This window comes from Pseudochaenichthys georgianus, chromosome 4 (genome assembly GCF_902827115.2).
Source record: "Pseudochaenichthys georgianus chromosome 4, fPseGeo1.2, whole genome shotgun sequence".
NCBI lineage: Eukaryota > Metazoa > Chordata > Actinopteri > Perciformes > Channichthyidae > Pseudochaenichthys > Pseudochaenichthys georgianus.
The window spans coordinates 12,575,923-12,601,308 of NC_047506.1; the positions used below are offsets into that span (position 1 = coordinate 12,575,923).

A 25,386-nucleotide genomic window follows, 5' to 3' on the forward strand; every position below is an offset into this window, starting at 1 on the left:
ATTTTCTACATATCTTCTAGAAACATGTTTTCTCCCAGGTTACGTTCCTTATGAACGTATCTGAAATACGTTTATTTTCTACATATCTTTGCCATTTATTGTCTTGCTTATAATGATGATAATAGTCATTTATAAATATCATTTTAGAGCACACCTTTGAAATCGACAATCGGGCTCGATATATGGTTAAATTAAAATCAGTAGGCGAGGCTGTAATTTCGCCAGCTGTTACTCTCATGTGCGAGGCAGAACATAATAGTTTTAACATGCCAAAAAGCTGCTGTGTCGTTCATTGCACCTCAAACATTAAAACAAATCCAGAGTTACGTGTTTCTGTACTTCCTCTAAGAAGAAAGGACAGTAACAGAAGAGCTCTGTGGCTTCAGGCTTGATCGCCGTTCAAATGACAGCGTTGGTTTCCCCAAAAGTGGGCGGGGCTGTAAAGTGAAGTAGATTTACTCTCATCTATTATTCAAAACCATTCTATTTATTCTAACGTATTACATGCCAGTGTTTTATCTTTTTATTTATTTGTTTTTATTTTAAATCGTATAATGTCGGACTTTTTTTGTCGTCTTTGAGGAAAAGAAATGGGGTTTCGAGATTCAAAATACTGAAATCTGTATTTTTTAAAATCTCTTCCTTCTAATTTGTTATTCTTTTCTAAATAACACACTGTTATTTACTCAACAATAGCACACAATTATCCTTGTTTTTATTTATTCGTTTAATTCTATAATCTTGGGCATTTTAGCATGCTTTTTAGCCGTAAATAAAGTCACCAGAAACAGACGGGACATTTCGAGATTTAGGATGGCCCAAGACACTACACTACCCATAATCCCCAGCTATCGTTTGGGACTACAGTCCCGTTGACAAACCCCGTGATGTTGCGCCAAGGTTACGCAGAGCGTCAAGCTCTTTGAAATGGAACGAAACCACGGCAGACTATTCAAAACTGGACTCGAACGCCCCACCAGAACTACACATGCTGGCTATTGTGTTTCGCAACATGTTCTCTATGGCACGTCTCTACTGGGAATTGTAGTTTTAAAAGACGTTTTTCCCAAATGTAGAAGTTGACAGTATTAAACTGTGTACAGCCCTGGAGGTTTAGGCGATAGGAAACACATTGATGTGTACACATTTAAAACATGTAATTACTAAATGGGTGAAAATCGCTTGTATCCATAATGGGCAGCATTAATATATACCCACACGACAGCTCATTGTTACTTTGTAATTCTACTCCACTACAATTCAGAGGTTAACCTGGTATTTTTACTCCACTACATTTAGTTTAGTTACTTTGCAGATTCTGATTAATTATGTGAAATATAAACAACCCTTAAAGCAGACTTTAGTTACACCTGAGTAAAATTCAGGTAAGGTGATTGTCAAGTGCCAACAATCAGGAGAGATATTTGATAGTTGGTGCTTGAGAAGACTAAACATTTATCTGCAGATCTTTATAAAGTATATTCATTACTCGTTATTCTCTACTAATAGTTAATTAAAAACTGTATAATGGCTATTTTGCACATCCCTTTCAAGATGTCAAGGTTTTCTAAGGTGTATTGATCTTATACACAACTTGGGTCGCAGGTTCCTCAACAGACATCTATCAATATGTGTGTACTGTATACCTCCACCATTAAACTGTCATATTCTGCACATTTCTTATTCTATCTACATACATAAGAGTATAATTAATGTGTATAATATCATTTAAAATAAGTGTTTCAACATAGTTAACATTGCAGGAAAGCAATATTTTAGACGTTAAGTACTTTGTCAGGCTTAATATTCATCTGTAGATAGATACCCCCAGAGCTTTTTTCTTGTTTAAAAGAAGACCTTAACCTAAAGTATTTTTTAATGTGTTAATAAAGGTTAATTCGTTTTTCTGTTTTGCACATCCTCCTATTAATATCTTTGTACATCCAGCACTAAACTGTTTTATTGTAGAGATCACTTAGTATCTTCTTGACTTTTTATATTCTATATTTCTATCATTGACCTTCTACTTTCCCCCTATGAAAGTATGTACTCTTAATATTGTTTTGATCAAATAAGATTATTCAACAAAAATAATTCAATAACATGCTTTAACCACTAGGCGGTGCACACAAGGTACACACAGCATACTAATAATAACTTTGTATTATTAGTGTAGACACTTATGTATAACATCTGAAGATGTGTAGTTTTATTCATGTTTTTACATAATTTTACAGGATATTGCTATACTATTTCTCTTGTTTTACTTATACACATTAATATCTGATTTGTAAAACATCACAGACAGAAAGGCATAGGCTATCCGTCATTTAATAGTAAGCTATTGAAATTGTGATTCCATAGATGTGTCTCCCATCACCCAAATCCCCTGACTATTCTCTCAACTCAGTATTTAGATTCTTATATTCAAAGAAAATCAGTAATATCTTTAAAAACTACAAGTCCTTTTCGATCAGCTGTGCACCGTTATGGTGTAAATATAACCTATATACCAATTGGATCAAATATAAAAGTCAGCCGAATTACTATTGATACTGCAAGGAGACGTATTTTGTGAAAAGAAATTGAAGGTGTTGTTTAATTGTTGATATATTTATGATCCACGTCAAGTATTCAGTTTTGGCAGCAGTTCTCCTGTTTGTCTCTCTCTATAAATAAAGAATTACGGCAGATGTGTAATATGTAATGCAGCCGAACCGTGTATTACAATGCCGTTATGTGATGACTTCCAAAGAGAAAAGCAAGCACACTCTGAATTAGGTATTATTTTATTTTTCGTTGTCGGATATCATATCTCCATATCATATCAACACCATATCCCAGCGTGCATTGCGGCTAAAACATCCAATCAACAAGCTTCAAGCTGAGGATCTTGGGTAATCAGTTTAGTGGGTTTGTGGTGTGTATCGCTCAAAATGTCCCGTCTGTTTCCGGTGACTTTATTTACGGCTAAAAAGCCCAAGATTATAGAATTAAATGAATAAATAAAAACAAGGATAATTGTGTGTTATTGTTGAGTAAATAACAGTGTGTTATTTAGAAAAGAATAATAAATTAGAAGGAAAAGATTTTAAAAAATACAGATTTCAGTATTTTGAGGCTCTGAGCCCCATTTCTTTTCCTCACAGACGGAAAAAAAGTCCGACATTATACGATTTAAAATAAAAACAAATAAATAAAAGATAAAACACTGGCATGTAATTTACGTTAGAATAAATAGAATGGTTTTGAATAATAGATGAGAGTAAATCTACTTCACTTTACAGCCCCGCCCACTTTTGGGGAAACCAGCGCTGTCATTTGAACGGCGATCAAGCCTGAAGCCACAGAGATCTTCTGTTACTGTCCTTTCTTCTTAGAGGAAGTACAGAAACACGTAACTCTGGATTTGTTTTAATGTTTGAGGTGCAATAAACGACACAGCAGCTTTTTGGCATGTTAAAACTATTATGTTCTGCCTCGCTCATGAGAGTAACAGCTGGCGAAATTACAGCCTCGCCTACTGATTTTAATTTAACCATATATCGAGCCCGATTGTCGATTTCAAAGGTGTGCTCTAAAATGATATTTATAAATGACTATTATCATCATTATAAGCAAGACAATAAATGGCAAAGATATGTAGAAAATAAACGTATTTAAGTTACATTCATAACTAACGTAACGTGGAAGAAAATATGCTTCTAGAAGATATGTAGAAAATAAACGTATTTGAGATACGTTCATAACAAACGTAACGTGGGAGAAAATACGTTTCTAGCTAAACGTAATTGAGAATGCAGTTTAGTTCTGTGGGAACGTAATTTTTAGGAGACAGGGTTGATTAAGGTTACACATTGTCATTAATGACATTAACAAAACAGACTTACAAGTCTGTACAAGGCTATTCCTGGGTTTTGTTTTTAGCTTTCAGGAAATATTTTACTTAAATAATGTGACAAAAATAGTTTTTGTTTTTGCAAACGTAACAGCCTTTTCTGGCCTGCCAGACTACAAACCAGCATCTGCACACTGTACTCCTCAACTCATCCACAGTACTCAACTAAAAACATGGTTCTTGTTTTATATTGTGTACCAAAAGAGAATGCAAGTGAACTGTTGTGTGCAACTTTACAAAGTGCCATTATCGTCTAAAATGCACATACAATTAAAAGCACATCATACATGGCCCATAAGGACCACAAACCTTTGGAAATGTTATCGAGTGGCGAAGTCCCTCCCCTTCCGGTGGACCTCCATGGGACCTTGGTTGCGTTCAGATTATCCAAAAATCAGCTCCTCAGTTCTAACCCTATCTCCTATTCCTTGACCTCTGAGTGAAACGTCACGGGGTTAAGGGATAGTGGATAGGAGAATTCAAAAGGATTTAGGAGAAGAGACTGCGGTACTTTAGAGAATCCGAATGCACTTTCACTATCCGACGTGTTTATGATGCGCCAGCGGATGTCATGAATGTGCGTCTGCTGCTGTGGGGAAACTATGGAAAATACAGTTTTCTATACAGCGGACTACAACATGTGATGTTTAATAAGAACGAGGGACTACTGTAAACTCATCTAGAGACTCTGCACCGTGCTCTGATGCTGTTACTTTATGCTTTATGAACGTGGACAACAGAGAAACATATTCTTCATGACCAAAGTTGGAATACGTATGATTGTATGAACTATGAAAATATCTTAAAATCAATACAAATGTATTTATTATAAACGTTAGTCCTTAACATCTATCACTGTGTATATCACCATTCAAACATCTTTTAAAAGTTGAACAAACCCCACACAGCTCAGTGAGATGTTGACTTTATTTGATCATTTCAGTAAAAACTAACGTTCATATTTCTCTTTTTGATTATAATACTGATGAACGTTCAAAACAAAGCACTTTGGCAACTTACCACATACGTTTTAAAATGCTTAATAAGCACCGTAACTTTCATGATAAAATGTCTCCGTCATAATCGTTTGTTTCCGTGAACGGCCGACTGTTGTGTGACGCAAATGCTGCGGCTGCAATGCATTGTGGGGCAGCATTTTCTCCTCTCCTTTCGGTTACGGTACGTCCACACAGCAGCTTTTCAAAATTTTTGAAAATGTTGGAGCTGGACGCTTCCAGCTCAGCTTCAAAAGTTGAACATTGCTCAACTTTTGAATCCTGGAAATCCTGGAAATCTTTGCTTCGCTCCCCCACAATGCAGTTTGGCGAAAAGCGAGGCAAAGTGACGTCATCCCCATTCAAAGTCAATGGGCAGAGAAGCATTGGAAGCGGTGGAAGATTCGTCTAACGGTACGTCCACACAGCAGCTTTTCAAAAATCTTGAACATCATGAAGCTGGGCGTGTCTGACAGCTTGGGGATTTTTTGCGAGCAATGCGACCAACAACCAATCACATGAATCTCCCGCCCCCGACATACAAAGTAAAAAACCCCGGGGATTTTATGCGAGCAATATATATATATATAAACTCCCCAAACAGGCGAAAACCTACCAGTTTCACCCACTGTCTCAGCCACCTCCCTCCATGCCTGGTTCCTCCTGTTTGTATCCCGTTAATAGTTCTGGTCGTAAAGAACCGGGTGATTTGCTACCGTAATTTCTCGTTTGGAATATGCGGAAATGAACTGCGGTCTGGCTCTCCCTGCTTACACGCGGTTTGATTGGCTAGCGCTTCTACTGTCAGATTTGCATAAACGTGTTTGATTGGCTGGCGCTTCCAGCTCAGCTTCAAAAGTTGAACATTGCTCAACTTTGGAATCCTGGAAATCCTGGACATCCTGGAAATCTTCGCTTCGCTCCTCCACAATGCAGTTTGGCGACAAGCGAGGCAAAGTGACGTCATCCCCATTCAAAGTCAATGGGCAGAGAAGCGTTGGAAGTTGCTTCTGAAGCTGCTGTGTGGACGTACCGTAAAGCTGCTGTGTGGAGGTCCAGTGGTTCCTAAGCTAAAGGAGGTTATAAAGGAAGTTTGAAACCTCCTTTCCTTTCATTTAGAGAATTGGAACGGCACTTATCATGGCTGCCAGTGACGTACTTCCGGGTAATTTCACTCCGTTAGGAAGGTTCCTAAGCTAAATGGACTATTGGAACGCAACCATAATTTCGGAAAAATTACAGAGGGCTCTGCCTGCAGACCTCCACTCTCAGGACAGTTCCGGTGCAGACCTCCACTCTCAGGACACCTCCACTGTCAGTACAGGAAGTGCACGCTAAGAATTCCAAAATAAAATCACCACTATCAGTAGAGTGCCGCTTTCCAAACAGGAAATGCACGCAAATACAAAATAAAATAGCCCTGACACTTATTATCTATATATCTATCTATATAGATATATATATTTATTTATATAAAATTAAATACGACATCTTGTATTTTAGTTACGCCCGCTAGACAACAGTGGAAGGTTCGAGAAACAACCGTGTTTGTCGGGTGCACCGCGGCGGAGGTGGGGAGGTTCCAGCTGGGAACCTCCACCCCGCTGCGGACCCGTGGGACCCCTGGACGGTGCGTCTTGGTCACGCTTCATATCGGCCGGCGCGGAGGCCCTCCGACAGTGGGTCGCGTTTGCCATTCGATCAGTGAGAGGAGAAAAATGCAACAAAAATTGTCAAAATTCGTTAATATATGGATGAGTGTGGGGGGGGGCTGGACACAGGCCGTGGGGGGGCACCCCAAAAAAACGCGTCAGAATCGTCACTTCCTGTACTGACAGTGGAGGTGTCCTGAGTGGTGGTTTGCACCGGTGTAGGCATAGATATATATAAACACTAGATGGCTCACACGCGCTGCTGGCCAATGGAAACCGACGTTGCCACTTGGCCGCCATCTTGCTACAGGCAGTGCTCTCATTCATAACATTATGGTTTACTATTCAAATAACCATAGCTTGATCAATTTTCAACCGATTTTCAAACGGTTTGGTTTTTTATAAACATCAAAGATGTAGTTATGATACTGCATACTTATAATCATGGACTTTCATATGAAAATAACATTAATCAGATAAAGCAATAGCTATACACACACACAAGGTATTTATATTAAATATTTGCCGGTGTATATATTTCCATTTATTTTATTATATTGTCAATATTTAAAATAAATTATAAAATTAAAATACATTTATATTTTATATATAAAAATCGGTCTCATGTTACCACTCTGTAAGCCAAGAGTTGTTAATTTAGCATATGTTGGTATATTATTTAGATATTCACACCTTTATCAGAAGAACCAAACCAACATAAAATGTGCTCACAGACAGGCCAGTTCTGTCTAATTTATCACAATTATTTTTGACATGAGATCTTCATATCATCCTAGTTTTGTATTTAGTTTCTAGATTTGTAAACAAATCCAGAACCTTTGAAATATGTTATTGGAAAAAGACCAAGAATAATATAAACTGTACCATGTGTCCTTCTGTGTCCTTTTGTAGTCCATTTGTGGTTTGTCTTGACTCACCCCGGCTGATATATCACAAAATCCACTGTTTAAATTGTTCCCTATATTGCCCCTATGCCCCTGTAAGGTGTCCTTGGGTGTTATGAAAGGCAGCCCCCCAACATAAATGTATTATTATTATTAAGAAGAACAACTTGGTGTGGTGTGGAGGGGATGTAGGAAGCAGGAGCAGGTGGGGAGAGATGGGGCTTCAAGGTTCAAGGTTATTTGTTTTAAATGTGTCTTGCACACAATAAAATAAAATACAGTATACCACAAAACCAATAAGACACACAGTGACACATGGCACACTAACAATCAATCATCGTCCAGCCTCAGCTTTGGTATTCTTTCACAACCATGTTATGGGTTTATTAGACTGAGCAAACAAACATATGTGGTGATCCCACGGGTTCTTGTTTGCAGACAGCGGCGATTGGAGCATCCGTAGGCTGCACACAAGTCCGGCATAGTCAGGTACTTCTGTAAACACAAAGCCAGCAAATTCCTGTATCATAATGCAAGATGTTTTTAACAAGCCAAACCACTTGGAAGAAATCATGTGTAACTTAAGTTATGTTGAAAAGAAAGAGCAGTTCTGCCTCTCCCACTGGTGTAAAGTTGCTGGGTGAACTTTGTAATACTAGGTCTCACTGAGAGCCTCTTGTTATTAGCCAGCTAATAAATACAACCACATACACAAAGAAAAGCTGCAATTTCAACATGTCCAAGCATCCTGTATCATAGCCATGCTAATAATGTTTATAATAAATCAAACCGTTTGTAAATCAGTCAAGATTTCAGCGAGTTAAGAGTATTTTTGTGCAGATCACTCACCTTACAACAGCTACCATAACGCGAATCAGAGTAACTGTTGACTGTAGCAAGATGGCGGCCAGTCAGCTACGCTGGAAAATCTCCCATGAGCCATGAAGGCTGAAGTCGAATAGTCCATTTAGCTTAGGAACCTTCCTAAAGGAGTGAAATGACCCGGAAGTCCCTCAGTGGCAGCCATGATAAGTGCCGTTCGAATTCTCTAGAATGATGAGAATGATAGGAAAGGAGGTTTCAAACTTCCTTTATCACCTCCTTTAGCTTAGGAACCACTGGACCTCCCTAACCGGCAGGAGAAGCGAAAATGCTGCCCCACAATGCCTTGCAGCCGCAGCATTTGCCGTCACTCAACAGTCGGCCGTTCACGGAAACAACCGATTATGACCGAGAAATGATATCATGAAAGTTACGGTGCTTATTAAGCATTTTAAAACGTAGGTGGTAAGTTGCCAATGTGCTTTGTTTTGAACGTTCATCAGTATTATAATCAAAAAGAGAAATATGAACGTTAGTTTTTACTGAAATGATCAAATAAAGTCAACATTTCACAGTCTTTACTGAGCTGTGTGGGGTTTGTTCAACTTTTAAAAGATGTTTGAATGGTGATATACACAGTGATAGATGTTAAGGACTAACGTTTATAATAAATACATCTGTATTGATTTTAAGATCTTTAGTTCATACAATCATACGTATTGGGATCATTTGTATTAATGTGGACCGGAGGGAGAGGGAGACGAGCATAAGTTTCACTTTCCTTTTTTATTTCAGTTCCAACTTTGGTCATGAAGAATATGTTTCTCTGTTGTCCACGTTCATAAAGCAAAGCAGCAGCATCAAAGCACAGTGCAGAGTCTCTAGATGAGTTCACAGCAGTCCCTCGTTCTTATTAAACATCCATGTTGTAGTCCGCTGTATAGAAAACTGTGGTTTCCATGGTTTCCCCACAGCAGCAGACGCACACAATGACGTCCGCTGGCGCATCAGAAACACGTCGGATAGTGAAAGTGCATTCGGATTCTCTAAAGTACCGCAGTCTCTTCTCATAAGTCCTTTTGAATTCTCCTATCCACTATCCCTTAACCCCGTGACGTTTCACTCAGAGGTCAAGGAATAGACGATAGGGTTAGAACTTAGGAGCTGATTTTTAAACTATCCGACTGCAGCCCTAGTGTTTATATATATCTATGCGTTACCCTACCCGATCGGTTCTGCGCATGTGCGAGATGGTCCGGAAGTCCGGACGGCAACACCAGATGGACACTTGACACAGTGGCTTTTAGCAAAGCTCAAAAAGAAAAACCGAGAGAGATGAGTTATTGTTATAAAACGTGACTTCACTATTATTTAACAACTCTTTTTATTGGGTTCTTTTATTTGGGGTTAAGTACATTGTCAGAATAAGTGAGAAATAGATTTAACTTCTGTTAGACAGCTATCATACTGAATACATATTTACTGTGAATGTATGCAAAAATGTATGGCATATGGCTGTCTAACAGAAGTTAAATTCATTCCTCACTTATTCTGACAATGTACTTAACCCCAAATAAAAGAACCCAATAAAAAGAGTTGTTAAATAATAGTGAAGTCACGTTGTAATAACAATAACTCATCTCTCTCGAGTTTTCTTTTTGAGCTTTGCTAAAAGCCACTGTGTCATGTGTCCATCTGGTGTTGCCGTCCGGAGTTGTCCAACATGGCGGACCCTCTCGCACATGCGCAGAACCGATCGGGCAGGGTGACGGATCGGGTAATGACACAGGCCCTTTCTCATTTCATCAAATCCCCCTCCTCGACTCCTCTGTCCTCCGGTAGTGACCCGGAAATGAATTTTAGCGCGCCATGTTGAAGGACATCCCATTTCTCTAAATGCACGTCGAGGACCGAGCATCGAGCATCGAGGAGCCTCTCTGGAGGAGCTCTAACCGAGGATACACTGATGGGTCCTCTACGGCTCCTTCGCGGATGCATTTCCGGGAACAGAGATGTTTCAAAAGAGGCTTCTCAATACTCAAATTTCCCCTCCTCGACTCCCCTCCTCGACTCCCCTCCTCGAGACTTAGTCCCGCCCACAGGACATGCGAGCGGAGGACCGAGGAGGGGAACCGGGGAAAGAGGAGGGGAAGCAGCAGACGTTTAAAGAAATGAGAACTCCTCTCCTCTGAGCGGTCATATTAAAGCGACGTCCGTTCATTATTACGTGGCAACAGCTGCATCAGCTGTCGAGTGTTTTGTCATATTTTATAATCTCTGTTAGATCAGCTGAACATTGTTCCCCCACATATTTACCTTGAATTCATTGAGAGTGCGGTATAATGAGACAATAACAGGCTACAGATGCGGACACACACACACAAATATATTTATATAAATATATGCAATTTAAAGTATGAGAGCACTCTCATAATAACGTAACACAATCAGAGACTGGATATATCCCCCCCCCCCCCCCCCCTCTCTCTCTGGTCGCTGAAATGGGGAATTGAAATTACGGGCCAAAAGTTGTATTTGCAAGTATTAAAAGTAAGCAGAGGACACCAAACCAACTGAGACCTGTCTGTCCGCCGCATCTGCGCACACACTGTACCACACACACACCTACACACTGTACAGGACATACCTACACACTGTACCACACACACACACACACACACACACACACACACACACACACACACACACACACACACACACACACACACACACACACACACACACACACACACACACACACACACACACACACACACACACACACACACACACACACACACACACACACACACTGTACCATACACACTTAAGCTCCTAAAGCATAATCAGGCTACAGCCGTTGTGTATTTTAGTATGTGAAGCACTAAATGTTCTTAGAAAAATATCGACTCTTTGTTTGTATATATCTACTAAACTAAAGCAAATAAAGAGAGTAGGTCTGTTATACTGAGTGATATTTATTTTACACACTGCTCTGCTTTCTGCAGGACCTCACAGCTGTTCTCACTGTAAACATCGCGTTGCGATGAGAGCAGTTTCTAAAATAATATCCAGGGGATGCATGCAGAGCTGTCATTGGCTGAGATAAGTCCGGCCGTGTGTCACGCCTCCACCGTTCCCGGAAATGCATCCGCGGAGGAGCCGTGGAGGAACCATCAGTGTATCCTCGGTTATAGCTCCTCCAGAGAGCCTCCTCGACGCTCGATCCTCGGTCCTCGGTGTGCATTTAGAGAAATGAGACGTCCTTCAAAATGGCGCGCTGAAATTCATTTCCGGGTCACTACCGGAGGACCGAGGAGTCGAGGAGTCGAGGAGGGGAAATTTGAGTATTGAGAAGCCTCTAGAGAGTCGTGACGCACGGCCGGACTTATCTCAGCCAATGACTGCTTTCATCGCGACGCGATGTTTACAGTGAGAACAGCTGTGAGGTCCTGCAGAAAGCAGAGCAGTGTGTATAATATATATCGCTCAGTATAACAGACCTACTCTCTTTATTTGCTTTAGTTTAGTAGATATCTACAAACAAAGAGTCGATATTTTTCTAAAACCATTCAGTGCTTCACAATAAAATACACAACGGCTGTAGCCTGTTTTAGGAGCTGTATGTGGGTGTGTGGTGTGTGTGTGTGTGTGTGTGTGTGTGTGTGTGTGTGTGTGTGTGTGTGTGTGTGTGTGTGTGTGTGTGTGTGGTACAGTGTGTAGGTGTGTGTGGTACAGTGTGTGCGTAGATGCAGCAGACAGACAGGTCTGTTGGTTTGGTGTCCTCTGCTTACTTTTAATACTTGTAAATACAACTTTTGGCCCGTAATTTATTTTCCTCATTGTAGCGACCAGAGGGGAGAGGGGGATATATCCAGTCTCTGATAGTGTTACGAGTTAGAGAGTGCTCTGTTTGATTCTGAAATTGTATATATTTATATAAATATATACATATATATGTGTGTGTGCGTGTCCGCATCTGTAGCCTGTTATTGTCTCATTATACCGCACTGTGAATGAATCAAAGTAAATATATAAGTGGTCATGAACACATCTGTCCGTCAGACAGAGGGCTGCTGCCTCCTGTCATCATTAATGGACGTCTCTTTAAAATGACCACTCAGAGGAGAGGAGTTCTCATTTCTCTAACCGCCTGCTGCTTCCCCTCCTCTCTCCTCGGTTCCCCTCCTCGGCTCCTCCGCTCGCATCTCCTGTGGGCGGGACTAAGTATCGAGGATAGGAGTCGAGGAGGGGAGTTCGAGAAATGAGAAAGGGCCACAGTCAACAAATCCTTTGGAAAGACAAAAAACAACTATTCAGAAGAGGCTTCTCAATACTCAAATTTCCCCTCCTCGACTCCTCGGTCCTCCGGTAGTGACCCGGAAATGAATTTCAGCGCGCCATTTTGAAGGCCGTCTCATTTCTCTAAATGCACACCGAGGACCGAGGATCGAGCATCGAGGAGGCTCTCTGGAGGAGCTATAACCGAGGATACACTAGAGGCTTCTCAATACTCAAATTTCCCCTCCTCGACTCCTCGACTCCTCGGTCCTCCGGTAGTGACCCGGAAATGAATTTCAGCGCGCCATTTTGAAGGACGTCTCATTTCTCTAAATGCACACCGAGGACCGAGGATCGAGCGTCGAGGAGGCTCTCTGGAGGAGCTATAACCGAGGATACACTGATGGTTCCTCCACGGCTCCTCCGCGGATGCATTTCCGGGAACGGTGGAGGCGTGACACACGGCCGGACTTATCTCAGCCAATGAAAGCTCTGCATGCATCCCCTGGATATTATTTTAGAAACTGCTCTCATCGCAACGCGATGTTTACAGTGAGAACAGCTGTGAGGTCCTGCAGAAAGCAGAGCAGTGTGTAAAATATATCACTCAGTATAACAGGCCTACATTATTCTCTTTATTTGCTTTAGTTTAGTAGATATATACAAACAAAGAGTCGATATTTTTCTAAAACCATTTAGTGCTTCGCATAATAAAATACACAACGGCTGTAGCCTGATTATGCTTTAGGAGCTGTAGGTGTGTGTGGTACAGTGTGTAGGTGTGTGTGTGGTACAGTGTGTAGGTGTGTGTTGTACAGTGCGCAGATGCGGAGGACAGACAGGTCTTAGTTGGTTTGGTGTCCTCTGCTTACTTTTAATACTTTTAATACAACTTTTGGCCCGTCATTTCAATTCCCCATTTCAGCGACCAGAGAGAGTGGGGGGGGATATATCCAGTCTCTGATTGTGTTACGTTATTATGAGAGTGCTCTCATACTTTAAATTGCATATATTTATATAAATATATTTGTGTGTGTGTGTCCGCATCTGTAGCCTGTTATTGTCTCATTATACCGCACTCTCAATGAATTCAAGGTAAATATCTGGGGGAACAATGTTCAGATGATCTAACAGAGATTATAAAATATGACAAAACACTCGACAGCTGATGCAGCTGTTGCCACGTAATAATGAACGGACGTCGCTTTAATATGACCACTCAGAGGAGAGGAGTTCTCATTTCTTTAAACGTCTGCTGCTTCCCCTCCTCTCTCCTCGGTTCCCCTCCTCGGTCCTCCGCTCGCATCTCCTGTGGGCGGGACTAAGTCTCGAGGAGGGGAGTCGAGGAGGGGAGTCGAGGAGGGGAAATTTGAGTATTGAGAAGCCTCTACTGATGGTTCCTCCACGGCTCCTCCGCGGATGCATTTCCGGGAACGGTGGAGGCGTGACGCACGGCCGGACTTATCTCAGCCAATGACAGCTCTGCATGCATCCCCTGGATATTATTTGAGAACCTGCTCTCATCGCACCGCGACGTTTACAGTGAGAACAGCTGTGAGGTCCGTGCAGAAAGCAGCAGTGTGTAAAATATATATCACTCAGTAGAATAGACCTACTCTCTTTATTTGCTTTAGTTTAGTAGATATCTACAAAGAGTCCATATTTTTCTAAAACCATTTAGTGCTTCACATAATAAAATACACAACGGCTGTAGCCTGATTATGCTTTAGCAGCTGTAGGTGTGTGTGGTACAGTATGTAGGTGTGTGTTGTACAGTGTGTAGGTGTGTGTTGTACAGTGTGTAGGTGTGTGTGTTGTACAGTGTGTAGGTGTGTGTTGTACAGTGCGCAGATGCCGCGGACAGACGGGTCTCAGTTGGTTTGATGTCCTTACTTTTAATACTTGCAAATACAACTTTTGGCCCGTAATTTCAATTCCCCATTTCAGCGACCAGAGAGGGGGGGGGGGATATATCCAGTCTCTGATTGTGTTACGTTATTATGAGAGTGCTCTCATACTTTAAATTGTATATATTTATATAAATATATTTGTGTGTGTGTGTCCGCATCTGTAGCCTGTTATTGTCTCATTATACCGCACTCTCAATGAATTCAAAGTAAATATGTGGGGGAACAATGTTCAGCTGATCTAACAGAGATTATAAAATATGACAAAACACTCGACAGCTGATGCAGCTGTTGCCACGTAATAATGAACGGACGTCGCTTTAATATGACCGCTCAGAGGAGAGGAGTTCTCATTTCTTTAAACGTCTGCTGCTTCCCCTCCTCGGTCCTCCGCTCGCATCTCCTGTGGGCGGGTCTAAGTCTCGAGGAGGGGAGTCGAGGAGGGGAAATTTGAGTATTGAGAAGCCTCTAGAATCCTGCTTTACCGCGACCGCTATAACTGCCGAAGAAGAAGTCTATGACGCTATCGCGTAGAGCTACGTTCGTGCGTAATGCGGAAGTGGTTAAATTTAAACTGGGTTGGAATAACCATAGACGCCTCCGGTCTAGCAGAACAACACACGTGACGTCACCAAGATGGCCGTCACTACTGTCTTGTCAACAAAAGGATTGACTACCCTCACTATCACCACAATGAAACACGTCCAGAAGAATGTCATGCAAAGCTGCCTGCCTTCCTCTGATTCTCTCTGAACTGCCTGGTCTTTTTAATGTTTAATGTCAACCATTTGTGCAAATAGCGTGAAGTAGAAAAGATCGCAAATGCTAATGTAGCGTTAGCATTTCTCCCCCGGGCTTAAATTGTGTATTATAGAATGATCACACCGGTGTGACAGTACTCTTCAAAGGGTTCACGAAATATGACTACTACTCTTACTGTTTAAAATGTTGGGTTACTTAATGTTACTTCATGTTAAGGCTAATAAAAATGACATGGCTGTAATGCTAACTAACGTGCTAGCTACTAGCTAGGGAGCTAACTTGATCCAGCCACTCCTGTTCCTTTCATCAGACGGGAAGCGAAAGAACGAGCAAGACCCATTGCTGGTATGATAACAACCTGGTACTAAGCACACAGGCATCTTGTTAAAGTTATCTTATCTTAGCCAGCGCTGATCTTAGCTACCTCTTAGTGAAGGAAAACAGTTATGACATCACTTACGCGACTCTGGGAGTTGTAGTCTTTCTAGTTGCGTATTTTTCATAGTCTTATATTTCAACAGTTTTACGACAAACTGACTTTTATGACATGGACATTATTTTTTAAGATTGACAAACATCATATGTGTAATTCATGGCACAATTCAAACGGGATCGAAAGATACGTTTTATCTCCCCATTGACTTCAATACATATTTTTTCCGAAATAAGGTCGGAAGTAGATGGTCCCTTTCCGGGAGCCTCCATGGGACCCCGGAAGCGTAAAATTATACATTGAAGTCAATGGAGAGAGAAAGGTTATCTTTTGATCCCGTTTGAATTGTGCCACGAATGACACATATGATGTTTGTCAATTTAAAAGAATATTTTGCAAGTCAAAAAAATTTAAATGTGTCGTAAAACTGTGAAGTTACACATTTTTTTGTGTGAAACCGCTGAGTGAACTACAGGTCTCTTGGTCTCGCACAATACGCGTCACCATCACAAAGATGGCCGTCACGTTAGCAAATTTCACCTGTTTCTTTCAGAATGAGAATAAAAGTATAAAACGAGGTGACTACAAGTCTGGACACGTTGAGAGCTGTACATACACGAAAGGGGAGTTAGTCGGTTCTGTAAGAGCAGCGGGACCGGCTTTACAAGATGTTGGTGAGTAATATGAGTGCAATGTGTAACGTTAATGTCAGCTAGCTAACATTAGCTAACAAGGTACACTAACGTGTTTTGTTTCAGTAACTAGTGTTCTCCTTTAGAACTTCGTGGTCTGTGTGTGCTGTGGATAACATTAGTGTTCACAAGAACAAGGTAAACTCCCGTGTTTTGTTTTAGTTGCTCTTCAGATTGAAGCGGTCAGTTTTATATCGACTATACTGTATGTGTGATCTCCTTTTACATCTCGTTGTGTCATTTGAGTTTATTTGCTGTGTGTAGATTCAAGGGTTTTGGTTATCTTGTCAATTTGTTTGGTTATCCAGGCACAGCTGTGTGTGACTCCCTCTGGTACACTGGTATGTGTTTTCCTAATGTAGAGAGCATTGATTAATTAATAAACTACACACTGAGTCTAGATCCTGACCAAATCCTTTTTTATTGTTGATCAAATGTTTTTCAAAAATGTATTCATACACATTTAGAAAAATACAATGTACAATCACAACCAGTACAACACACATTACAAAAAATACAGAAAAAACAAACAATAACAACAATCAGACAAAACTATGGAAAAATAACCCCTCCCACCCCCAGATCCGGACCATCCTTGTATTATTGCTCATTCAATCTATTATAGCATGCTAACAAACATGGTACTTACTTTATTTGTACAGATCTGCATGGGAGACGATGGCGCGATGCAGAGCGCTGTCTGTGATTGTGCACGGGGGATGTACAAATGCAGCCACGCTGCAGCATTGGCAATATGTGCCATGTATCAGATCGCTCCACAGATGTTGAGTGCCAGTGGAGGAAGCCTGGCACTTCCAAAGTAGTCCAGCTGGTGTCTCAACTCTACCAACAGTGAGAGGAGACATACAACCCACTGGCCAGAGACATCGCCACTCAGGATGTAGACTGGTTCAGGTCTGCACTGAGGGGCGCACAGTGTGGCATGGCATGGCTTTTGTCACCTGAGCCAGAGCCGCGGCCTCAACATCAGGCCATTGTCACCGTGCCGGAGCTGGTGAAGGGGTATGGGGGCTTGAGGCAATTCTTGCCTCAATGCGACTAAGCAGAGACCAGCAAGCTGCCATCCAGACAGCCACCGGAGGACAGCGGACAAAGTGGCAGTTACACAGGCGGGGCAGGTTGACAGCCAGCAAGTTTGGTGCTGTGCTGCGGTCGGGACTTTCATCCACTCCATGCGCGTCCCTCATGAAGAGGGTGCTCGGGGGGTACAACTTGGACGGAGTCATGGCTGTCAACTGGGGGGTTGTAAACGAGGCCGAAGGGGTGAAGGCTTTTGTGCAGGCCTATCAGGAGACAGTGTTCGAGTCTGGTCTCTTTGTGAGTGAGTCGGTGTTTTGGGAGCATCCCCCGATGGACTTGTGCAGCCATCTGCCCTGCTGGAGGTGAAGTGTCCACCATCATTATATAGGATATATATATATATATATTTGTATACATATCTGTAAATTGTATAATTTTATTTGATTTAAAAGTATTTTTGATCTCTGTCTATAAACACAAACTGAGTAAGATTGACAATAAAGTTGACTTTTTTTCAGTGGGATGGCAAGTTCCTATCTTTAAACATTTATTAGTTTTTTCTCAGAACAGATTTGATTTTCTGAAGTTAATTTAACTTAACCATGTAAGGTCATTATTAAAAAGGTACAATCAATTTGTTTAGGGTTGAATAAAATAATGATAAACATTTCATTTGGATAATTTACTGACAGAATAAGAAACTCAATGATGCTCTACTCACCGGTTCCTTTTTATAAAGTGAAACAGTTGAAACGATAGATTTTAGTAAACTTAAAAACAACCTTCTCCAAAAGCTATCAAGGAATATACCGAATACTTGTTTTAGAACTTTATTACATATTTTTATATAAATAGTTTGAGTGATCCATAATTGACAGAAGCTTGTGTTTACACTGACCTGTTACTCATATATTAATGTCTTTGTAACTTCTTTAAACCACTACCTCACTCATTTCTTTCATTCATCACGGTTCAGTAAACTAAGTGACACATGAACCAGTTTAATAATTATAATAACGTAGAATTGAAACTGTAGGTGGCTCTTAAAAGAGCCGTTGTGTTTGGGTGTGCTGGTCTCGGGTCAGTCTAAGCCCTCTCTCCGCGGATGCGGCGCGCCAGCTGGATGTCCTTAGGCATGATGTTGACCCTCTTTGCTTGGTTCATCTTACTGGGGGCAGCTACATGGATGTCGGTGCAGTCCACAGTCATTGTGCAGTTGAAGGCAGAATGAATTTATTATTGACTCCGAATGAAGCACAACTTCATGTCATACAATACATTGACTTTGTTTGTAATTGTGTAAAAAAATAAAGCATTGATTAGCAAGCAGGACCTGCAGGAACAGAGCACGGTGATGGATGGAGCTGGGAAGAGAGAAGAATAAAGAAAACAGATCAACTTCATTATCGGATATTAAAAATTCAATTTCAAAACAAGTTGCCACTCCTACAGTTTTCTAGTATGTAAAGATGATTTCACTTGACCTATGCACAATATCACACTCAATACATGTGTGTCTCTGGGGGGTGCATTGTGCCTTTGATGTATATAAATAATATACCATAACCACATACTATTACGTACAGTGGAAATCAGGTTGCCAGAGCAGGTCAGTCCAGTGTGCATGTTCCTCAGGGTCTCAGCAGTTACATGTGAGGGAAAGAAAATAAAAGAGAAAAAGGTCAGTAACAACACTTTAAAGAATTATCTCTTTTAATAATGTTCTCTCAGTAATCACTCAACTACTGTCTTTCCAACAAACAGATTGACTCACTATCATCATAATGAAACACGTCCAGAAGAATGGACCACAGATGGAAATTAGCTATTAGCTATAATCTGGCATATTGCATCTCTTCTCTTTGCTGAGATTAATGTTTTTGTATGCATGGTCCTTCTATAAATAAATAAATGTCATGCAAAGCTGCCTGCCTTCCTTCCTTCGACTCTCCCTGAACTGCCTGATCGTTTAATGTTCAATGTTAACCATTTGAGCAGATAGCATTAAGTAGAAAAGATCGCAGATGCTAATGTGCCGGTGTTACCGTTTAACTGGTTACACCGGGGAAGTCGTTACGTTACGTTAACGGTAGGAATGGGGCGTGTACTTTGAGGAGATACACATTTCGATCGCTTCTTTTGTTGTTTACATTTATCTTGTGGTATATTTGGCTCCATAGGAACACTTTGATGCACATTCAGTATCAGTGTGTGAGGTTGTGGTTGCGATGCCGATATCCGGACGCATACAGCGAGGACTACAACATGACAATGAGGTGACTGGGGATGTCTGTTCAAAACATTGCAAACGTGAATAAATCATTTCAAATATGTATTTGTCTCCGACTGTCATTTGTACATCGTTGTTAATGTGATGTTTAGTAGCTTTGATAGCTGTCCATACCTCCAGACAGCCTCAAAGTAAGACACAAGTTGTTTACTCACAGCCCGAATGCAGCATCGAGATCCGTGGCCTGGGGGGTATACTGCGAAGCAGGATTTTCGCTTAGCCGGCTAAATTCAGGGAAAACTCCGGCTTTCCGGTCCTACGAAGCTGGTTCTCTTTTTAGCAAGCTAGATCTCCATGGTAATATATGCTAAGCAGCTAACCTGGTCGGGACCAGGTTAGGTTGCAGGCTAAGAGCTCAACTCAGTGAAAGCACCGCCTGCTGACCAATCAGAGCTCAGTGTGTGGAGTTTAAAGCGATCAAGTCATATTACAGGAGAAAGGAAATACAGAAAAACTGCCGTCGCAGGAAAGACGGCCGGCAAAAATCACCGACTGTGTGAACGTGAACATTAATAGAATATCACCTCCCATCTTCAGAGCAATCTGACTATTATAACATTAGCGTTAAGAAAGCGTACTTAAATATCGGCCACAACATAAGTAACCGGATCAGAGTACATTAAGTACAGTCCGCGGCATATCACTTCATAATGTATCATATCTCTCCTTATCTGAGTCAGCTGAGCCGTATCTGGCCGTGCAACACTCACAGTGGCACATACTGTATGCAGAAGTATTATTTTAAGCAACACATAAGTTGACGAAACACTCGAGACAAATGTAATTGAAGTGAGATCGTGTTTTAGACGGGGCAGTGATATCATAAACCTGTTAATGTACGCATTCAAACACTTTTTCTTTTACCAGCTGTATTCACCTTGCAGGTGCAGCTATGTGGCTTTTATCCTGGATAAAGTGTTTAAGTCATGGATGTTTAAAGTTTAACTTCTTAATTTTTGACTAGTATTAAAGTTCACTTTTCATTCAGGAAGTATGACGCTGCGCTGTCAGTGCGCTTCTCCATGTTTGTGATTGGTCGAATGCTCCAAATACCACCCCTTTCATGTGAACGCGCACCTAACTAGATAGGACACGGCTGGCTTGAGCGATCCACTTGATAACCAGCGTCGTAGTACAGTTTAGCGAGAGCGCGTATGTTTTGGATTAAGCCAACCGGCTAACTCAAACATATCCAGGTTAGGTTGAACCAGGTTCGCAGTATAGGCCCCAGCTGTGATCCTCTCCGATTAACTTGTGACAGGACTTCTGTAGCTATTCTCCAGCGAGCAAGGTTTTTATTAAATACCTCCATCCCTCTCGTCACAACACGACTCTACACTGTGCAGAAAAAAACAACATAAATGAAAATAACCTTGCTGGATAGTTTAGAATGAAACAAACAAACTATCTTCCATGGCTGATACTGATGTCACAGTGACGGGTAAACCACAGACTAGTCTAGCGGGGGGGCACACGTTGAATCCATATAATGAAATTGTTATTTTATATATGTATATATATATATATATATATATATACATATACATATATATATATACATGCTATATATATTTATATTTATTTCTATCCTACATTGTCTAGGCTATATAAACTGGCGGAAGTGTCACAACTTTCTTGGTTTGTGATTATAGAGAGAGAGAAATAGCGACCACAACCACAACCTCACACACTGATACTGAATGTGCATCAAAGTGTTCCTATGGAGCCAAATATACCAAAAGATAAATGTAAACAACAAAAGAAGCGATCGAAATGTGTATCTCCTCAAAGTACACGCCCCATTCCTACCGTTAACGTAACGTAACGACTTCCCCGGTGTAACCAGTTAAACGGTAACACCGTTAGCCTACCTCCCGCCCCCTTAGCACCTGGGGGCGATAGGCTCCTCTTCAAATGTTTCACAAAATACTTACCATCATGACTACTCTTACTGTTTAACATTTGGGTTCACTTCATGTTAAGGCTAATACAAATGACAAGGCTAAGTGTGATGTGTGATGCTAACTAACGTGCTCGCTACTAGCTATGTAGCTAGCTTGACTGTGTTCCATGCAAAACATGTGTATTACCTGTTATGTTTGGTCCAACGACTCCTGGTCCTTTCATCAGATGGGAAGCGATAGAACGAGCTATGATCTATAAGTATGATCACTTATGTGATTACAACCTGGTACAAAGCACACAGGCATCTTGTAAAAGTGAATTTATTTTTAGCAATCTCTTATTTATTGGAGGGAATAATCAGTTATGAGATCTTCTTCTTCTTCGCTTTAATTACGAGTCGCAATCACTTGGAGCATTATCGCCTGTGACATCACTTACGCGAGCCAGAATGGGATTTGGGATTTGTAGTCTTTGTAGTCGCGTATTTTTCATAGTCTTATATTTCAACAGTTTTACGACAAAATGTGACTTTTTTGACATGGAACTTATTGTTTAAGATTGACAAACATCATATGTGTAGTTCGTGGCACAATTCAAACGGGATGAAAAGATACGTGTTCTCTCTCCATTGAATTCAATGTTAATTTTTCGCTTCCGCGGTCCCATGGGCCGGAATTAGATGGGCGTGACTTCGCCTCTCTATACTGGAAATAAATGTAACTAATGATCTAAGGCAGGGGTGTCAAACTCAAGGCCCGGGGGCCAAATCTGGCCCGCGACTTCATTTCATGTGGCCCGCAAGAGCTCTGAAAGAATGTAATATGTTTATTATATGGTTACAGGCCGATTTACAGATGCACGATGTCCATAAACTACATGTCCCACAATGCATCTTACATTAGATTTTATTTTTTTATTTAACTGTAACTTTTTTTCAGAATTTGGCTTTTCTTTTAAAATAATTTTGTGACATTCTCACTGAAGAGACTTGCACTTATTTGCCCTAGACTTCTTCTTTCAGACGTAATTATCTATGAAGCTTTTACCCTATCCGATAATAATCCAATGCAGAGGCAATAAAGTAATATAATACATTATTTTAAATATATAAAATATTTATATATGTATTTTTATATAGTCTTAAAGTTACAACCGGCCCTTTGAGTGCAACCATAATGCTGATGTGGCCCGTGATGAAATTGAGTTTGACACCCCTGATCTAAGGGTTAACACTTGTTGAGTAGTCAGTCTCAGCAGCATAGGCCTGTTAAGCCCTTTGACTGTAGGCTTGCCATCTGTCTCGCCATGCTGATTAAGTATCACCTAAAACCAAAGGGTAGATCTCCTGAGATAAAGCTGACTCATAGCCTTTTTGTAAATGAAATATATAAAACATTACATTTACAAAATGTTCTTCATAAAACAAGTTATTTCTAAACTTAGTTTCTGCTCATTATTTGATAGTATCCTTTGATATCAAAGGATCAAGTCATACTGTAAAGTGTATATAATACTAATTGTGAGTGATAGCTACATGTCTATTTCTGGAGCACATATAGGCATTGATCATACTAAAAATGTTTCTTATTGTGTGGTTTCTAGACAACTCCACATACTGTGTGTGTCTGGGATTAGTCTGATCAGCTGACTATAAGAGCATTGAGATAAGATGCCAGCCTGGTCCAAGGCTGAAACCTGTTAAATATTCCTGCAATGACAACAGTGTAATACGGCGATGTCATCATCATAATGAGTTTTGTCAAAGACATTCTATAAAGAAACATTTTGATTTAAAAACATTGGATGGCTGTCAGTACGCTATGCAATCACCATTGCTTATGATAGATAGAAGAATTAGCTCGCATGAATCTGCTGTGTTTACACTCTCTCATCAAGGTTGCTGCGTGTTTCCACCCGTCATCACTACTAGTTCACTTCCATTACTTTGTAATCCAGACTGTGTTGAATGAGCACTGCTAATCTGACTGTCTATTTCAGGAGCACTGACTGCATAAGTGGCTCGAAGGCTGCACTGCAACAATGCCGGAGTCCTCCTCGGGTGAGTATAGATATTGACATATTTTTAGATCTTTAAATGACACTCTGTAAATAAGACAAATGCTATTGTACTCCATAGTATTTATTATCACCTTTACATGTCTCACAATGGACCTATTATTTTTGTAATGTGACTGTGTTATCATCTTCAGTTAGATTAACTGAAGTACAGTACTGCAGTGTTCTGCCATTACAAGCATTGTACAGGTTACGTTATACTTTCTCTATCTTGTGTATCAAATCTAGTGAATTGGGAACAGGTTAAACTAAAACCCACACATGAACGGTGAAGATTACTGTTGGTTTTTGTTGCAAAAATAATCTCAGTTGTTATTATGTGTATGAAGGGGTTCTCTTTTCTTGTTACATTAGCAGAAAGCCATACTGTGACTATTTTCTTCCTCCAAGAAGTCAAGGACATTCGCAGCAGCTCCGTTGAATGTAGACCATCTCCCTTGAGACAGTTTAGCCAATCATCGCTGCCACTGCACAGAAACTACATGCTCAGTGACTTCTGCACCGAGCACAATGTGCAGGAATGTCTATCTCACATCAATCAGGTAAGTAACATCAAGTTCTCAAATTCTTTGAGTTATTGATACATACACGCTTGTAGTTAAAGGCTCGTACAACATGACTGCAGTGATCTTGACTTGACGTGTTGATTGTCCTCCACATCCTTTTCTTCCTTTATTCCCCCTTATACAGGAGGTGTCGTCTCTTGGCCTCCCACCACTTTGGACGGAGGCGAGCGGTAGCTCAGAGATGAATGTCGTCCCTGTGCTAAACTGCATGTATGACCTGATTCAGTTGCACCACAGGGGCCTCCGGACCTTGGAAAACATGGAGGTGGAGCAGCTTAAGACCAGCAGTAATGTGGACTTCTTGCAGCTATCCAGCACCCATCTAAAGGTACAATTAAATATTTTTTCCAAATACAAATATAGATAACAAGACAAATGTTTAACTAAAACTAAGCACGTCAATATTTTCTTATCAACATTGAATAATAGCTCTTATATAAATGTCTATGTTGTTCTGGTACAATAGGAGCAGCTCGAACTGTCCAAAAGAGAAAACACAGGACTCCTTGAGAGAGAACGGCAGCTGCAGCTGAAAGTGAAGACTTTGCAAAATAGCCTAAAAACTGAAAAAGAAGAGGTACTTTTATTAGACTTACTGCCTTAGACAATGTTGAGTGAATTCAAAAGCAGGTTTGTGTGGCTGAGGTTGATAAACATTTGTTTTTATTTCCTCCTGTCAGGTGCAAAAACTTCAACACATAATTGCAAGCCGAGCCAGCCAGTACAACCATGAGATGAAAAGGAAGGAGAGAGAATTCAACAAACTGAAGGAGCGCTTGAATCAACTTCTGGCTGACAAAAAGGAGAAGAAACAAGGTATAAGAGACAACATGCTCAGCCCCAACCTTTAACATTTTAAAATCAAACACCATTTTTATATATACAAGATTAAAATGCACATGCACTTTTAAATGTAGCTTTCTTTTCCCTTTTTGCTTCCAGCCATTGATGTATTAAACAGCATTGGAAGAGCTGATGGGAAGAGAATCCTTTGGAAAACTGTAAAGACAGAAGCCAAGTAGGTTCTCTTCTACTGACTTTGTTGTCCAGTCATTTTACATTTTCTATTAACCTTGTCTCTAAAGACATATTTGCATGCGTAAAAATGTGAAGAAACAAATGTGTGAAACAGATTTATTCTAGGACCAAAGGCTTCAAACA

The 25,386-nt window shown here is 40.7% G+C and overlaps 1 protein-coding gene and 1 long non-coding RNA gene across 3 annotated transcripts in view; one reads left to right on the top strand and one right to left on the bottom strand.

The window, feature by feature from the left end:
- The window catches only part of LOC117445707 (afadin- and alpha-actinin-binding protein-like), a 30,072-nt gene that overhangs the window by 1,698 nt on the left and 2,988 nt on the right, over positions 1-25,386 (top strand). Inside the window, exons 2-7 of the mRNA XM_034081523.1 lie at positions 23,582-23,642; positions 24,050-24,201; positions 24,350-24,553; positions 24,692-24,802; positions 24,906-25,041; positions 25,168-25,243. Of these exons, the coding sequence (XP_033937414.1) occupies positions 23,624-23,642; positions 24,050-24,201; positions 24,350-24,553; positions 24,692-24,802; positions 24,906-25,041; positions 25,168-25,243 (698 nt within the window). The 5' untranslated portion in view covers positions 23,582-23,623. The remainder of the gene's footprint in view (positions 1-23,581; positions 23,643-24,049; positions 24,202-24,349; positions 24,554-24,691; positions 24,803-24,905; positions 25,042-25,167; positions 25,244-25,386) is intronic.
- LOC139433751 (uncharacterized) lies at positions 18,205-19,840 on the bottom strand. 2 transcript variants are annotated; one of them, XR_011643139.1, is made up of 3 exons: positions 18,973-19,840; positions 18,722-18,752; positions 18,205-18,566 (listed from the first exon to the last, which is right to left on the bottom strand). It is a non-coding gene; the product is annotated as an uncharacterized lncRNA (long non-coding RNA). The 2 variants fall into 2 exon arrangements; XR_011643138.1 differs by having other exon boundaries at positions 18,205-18,752.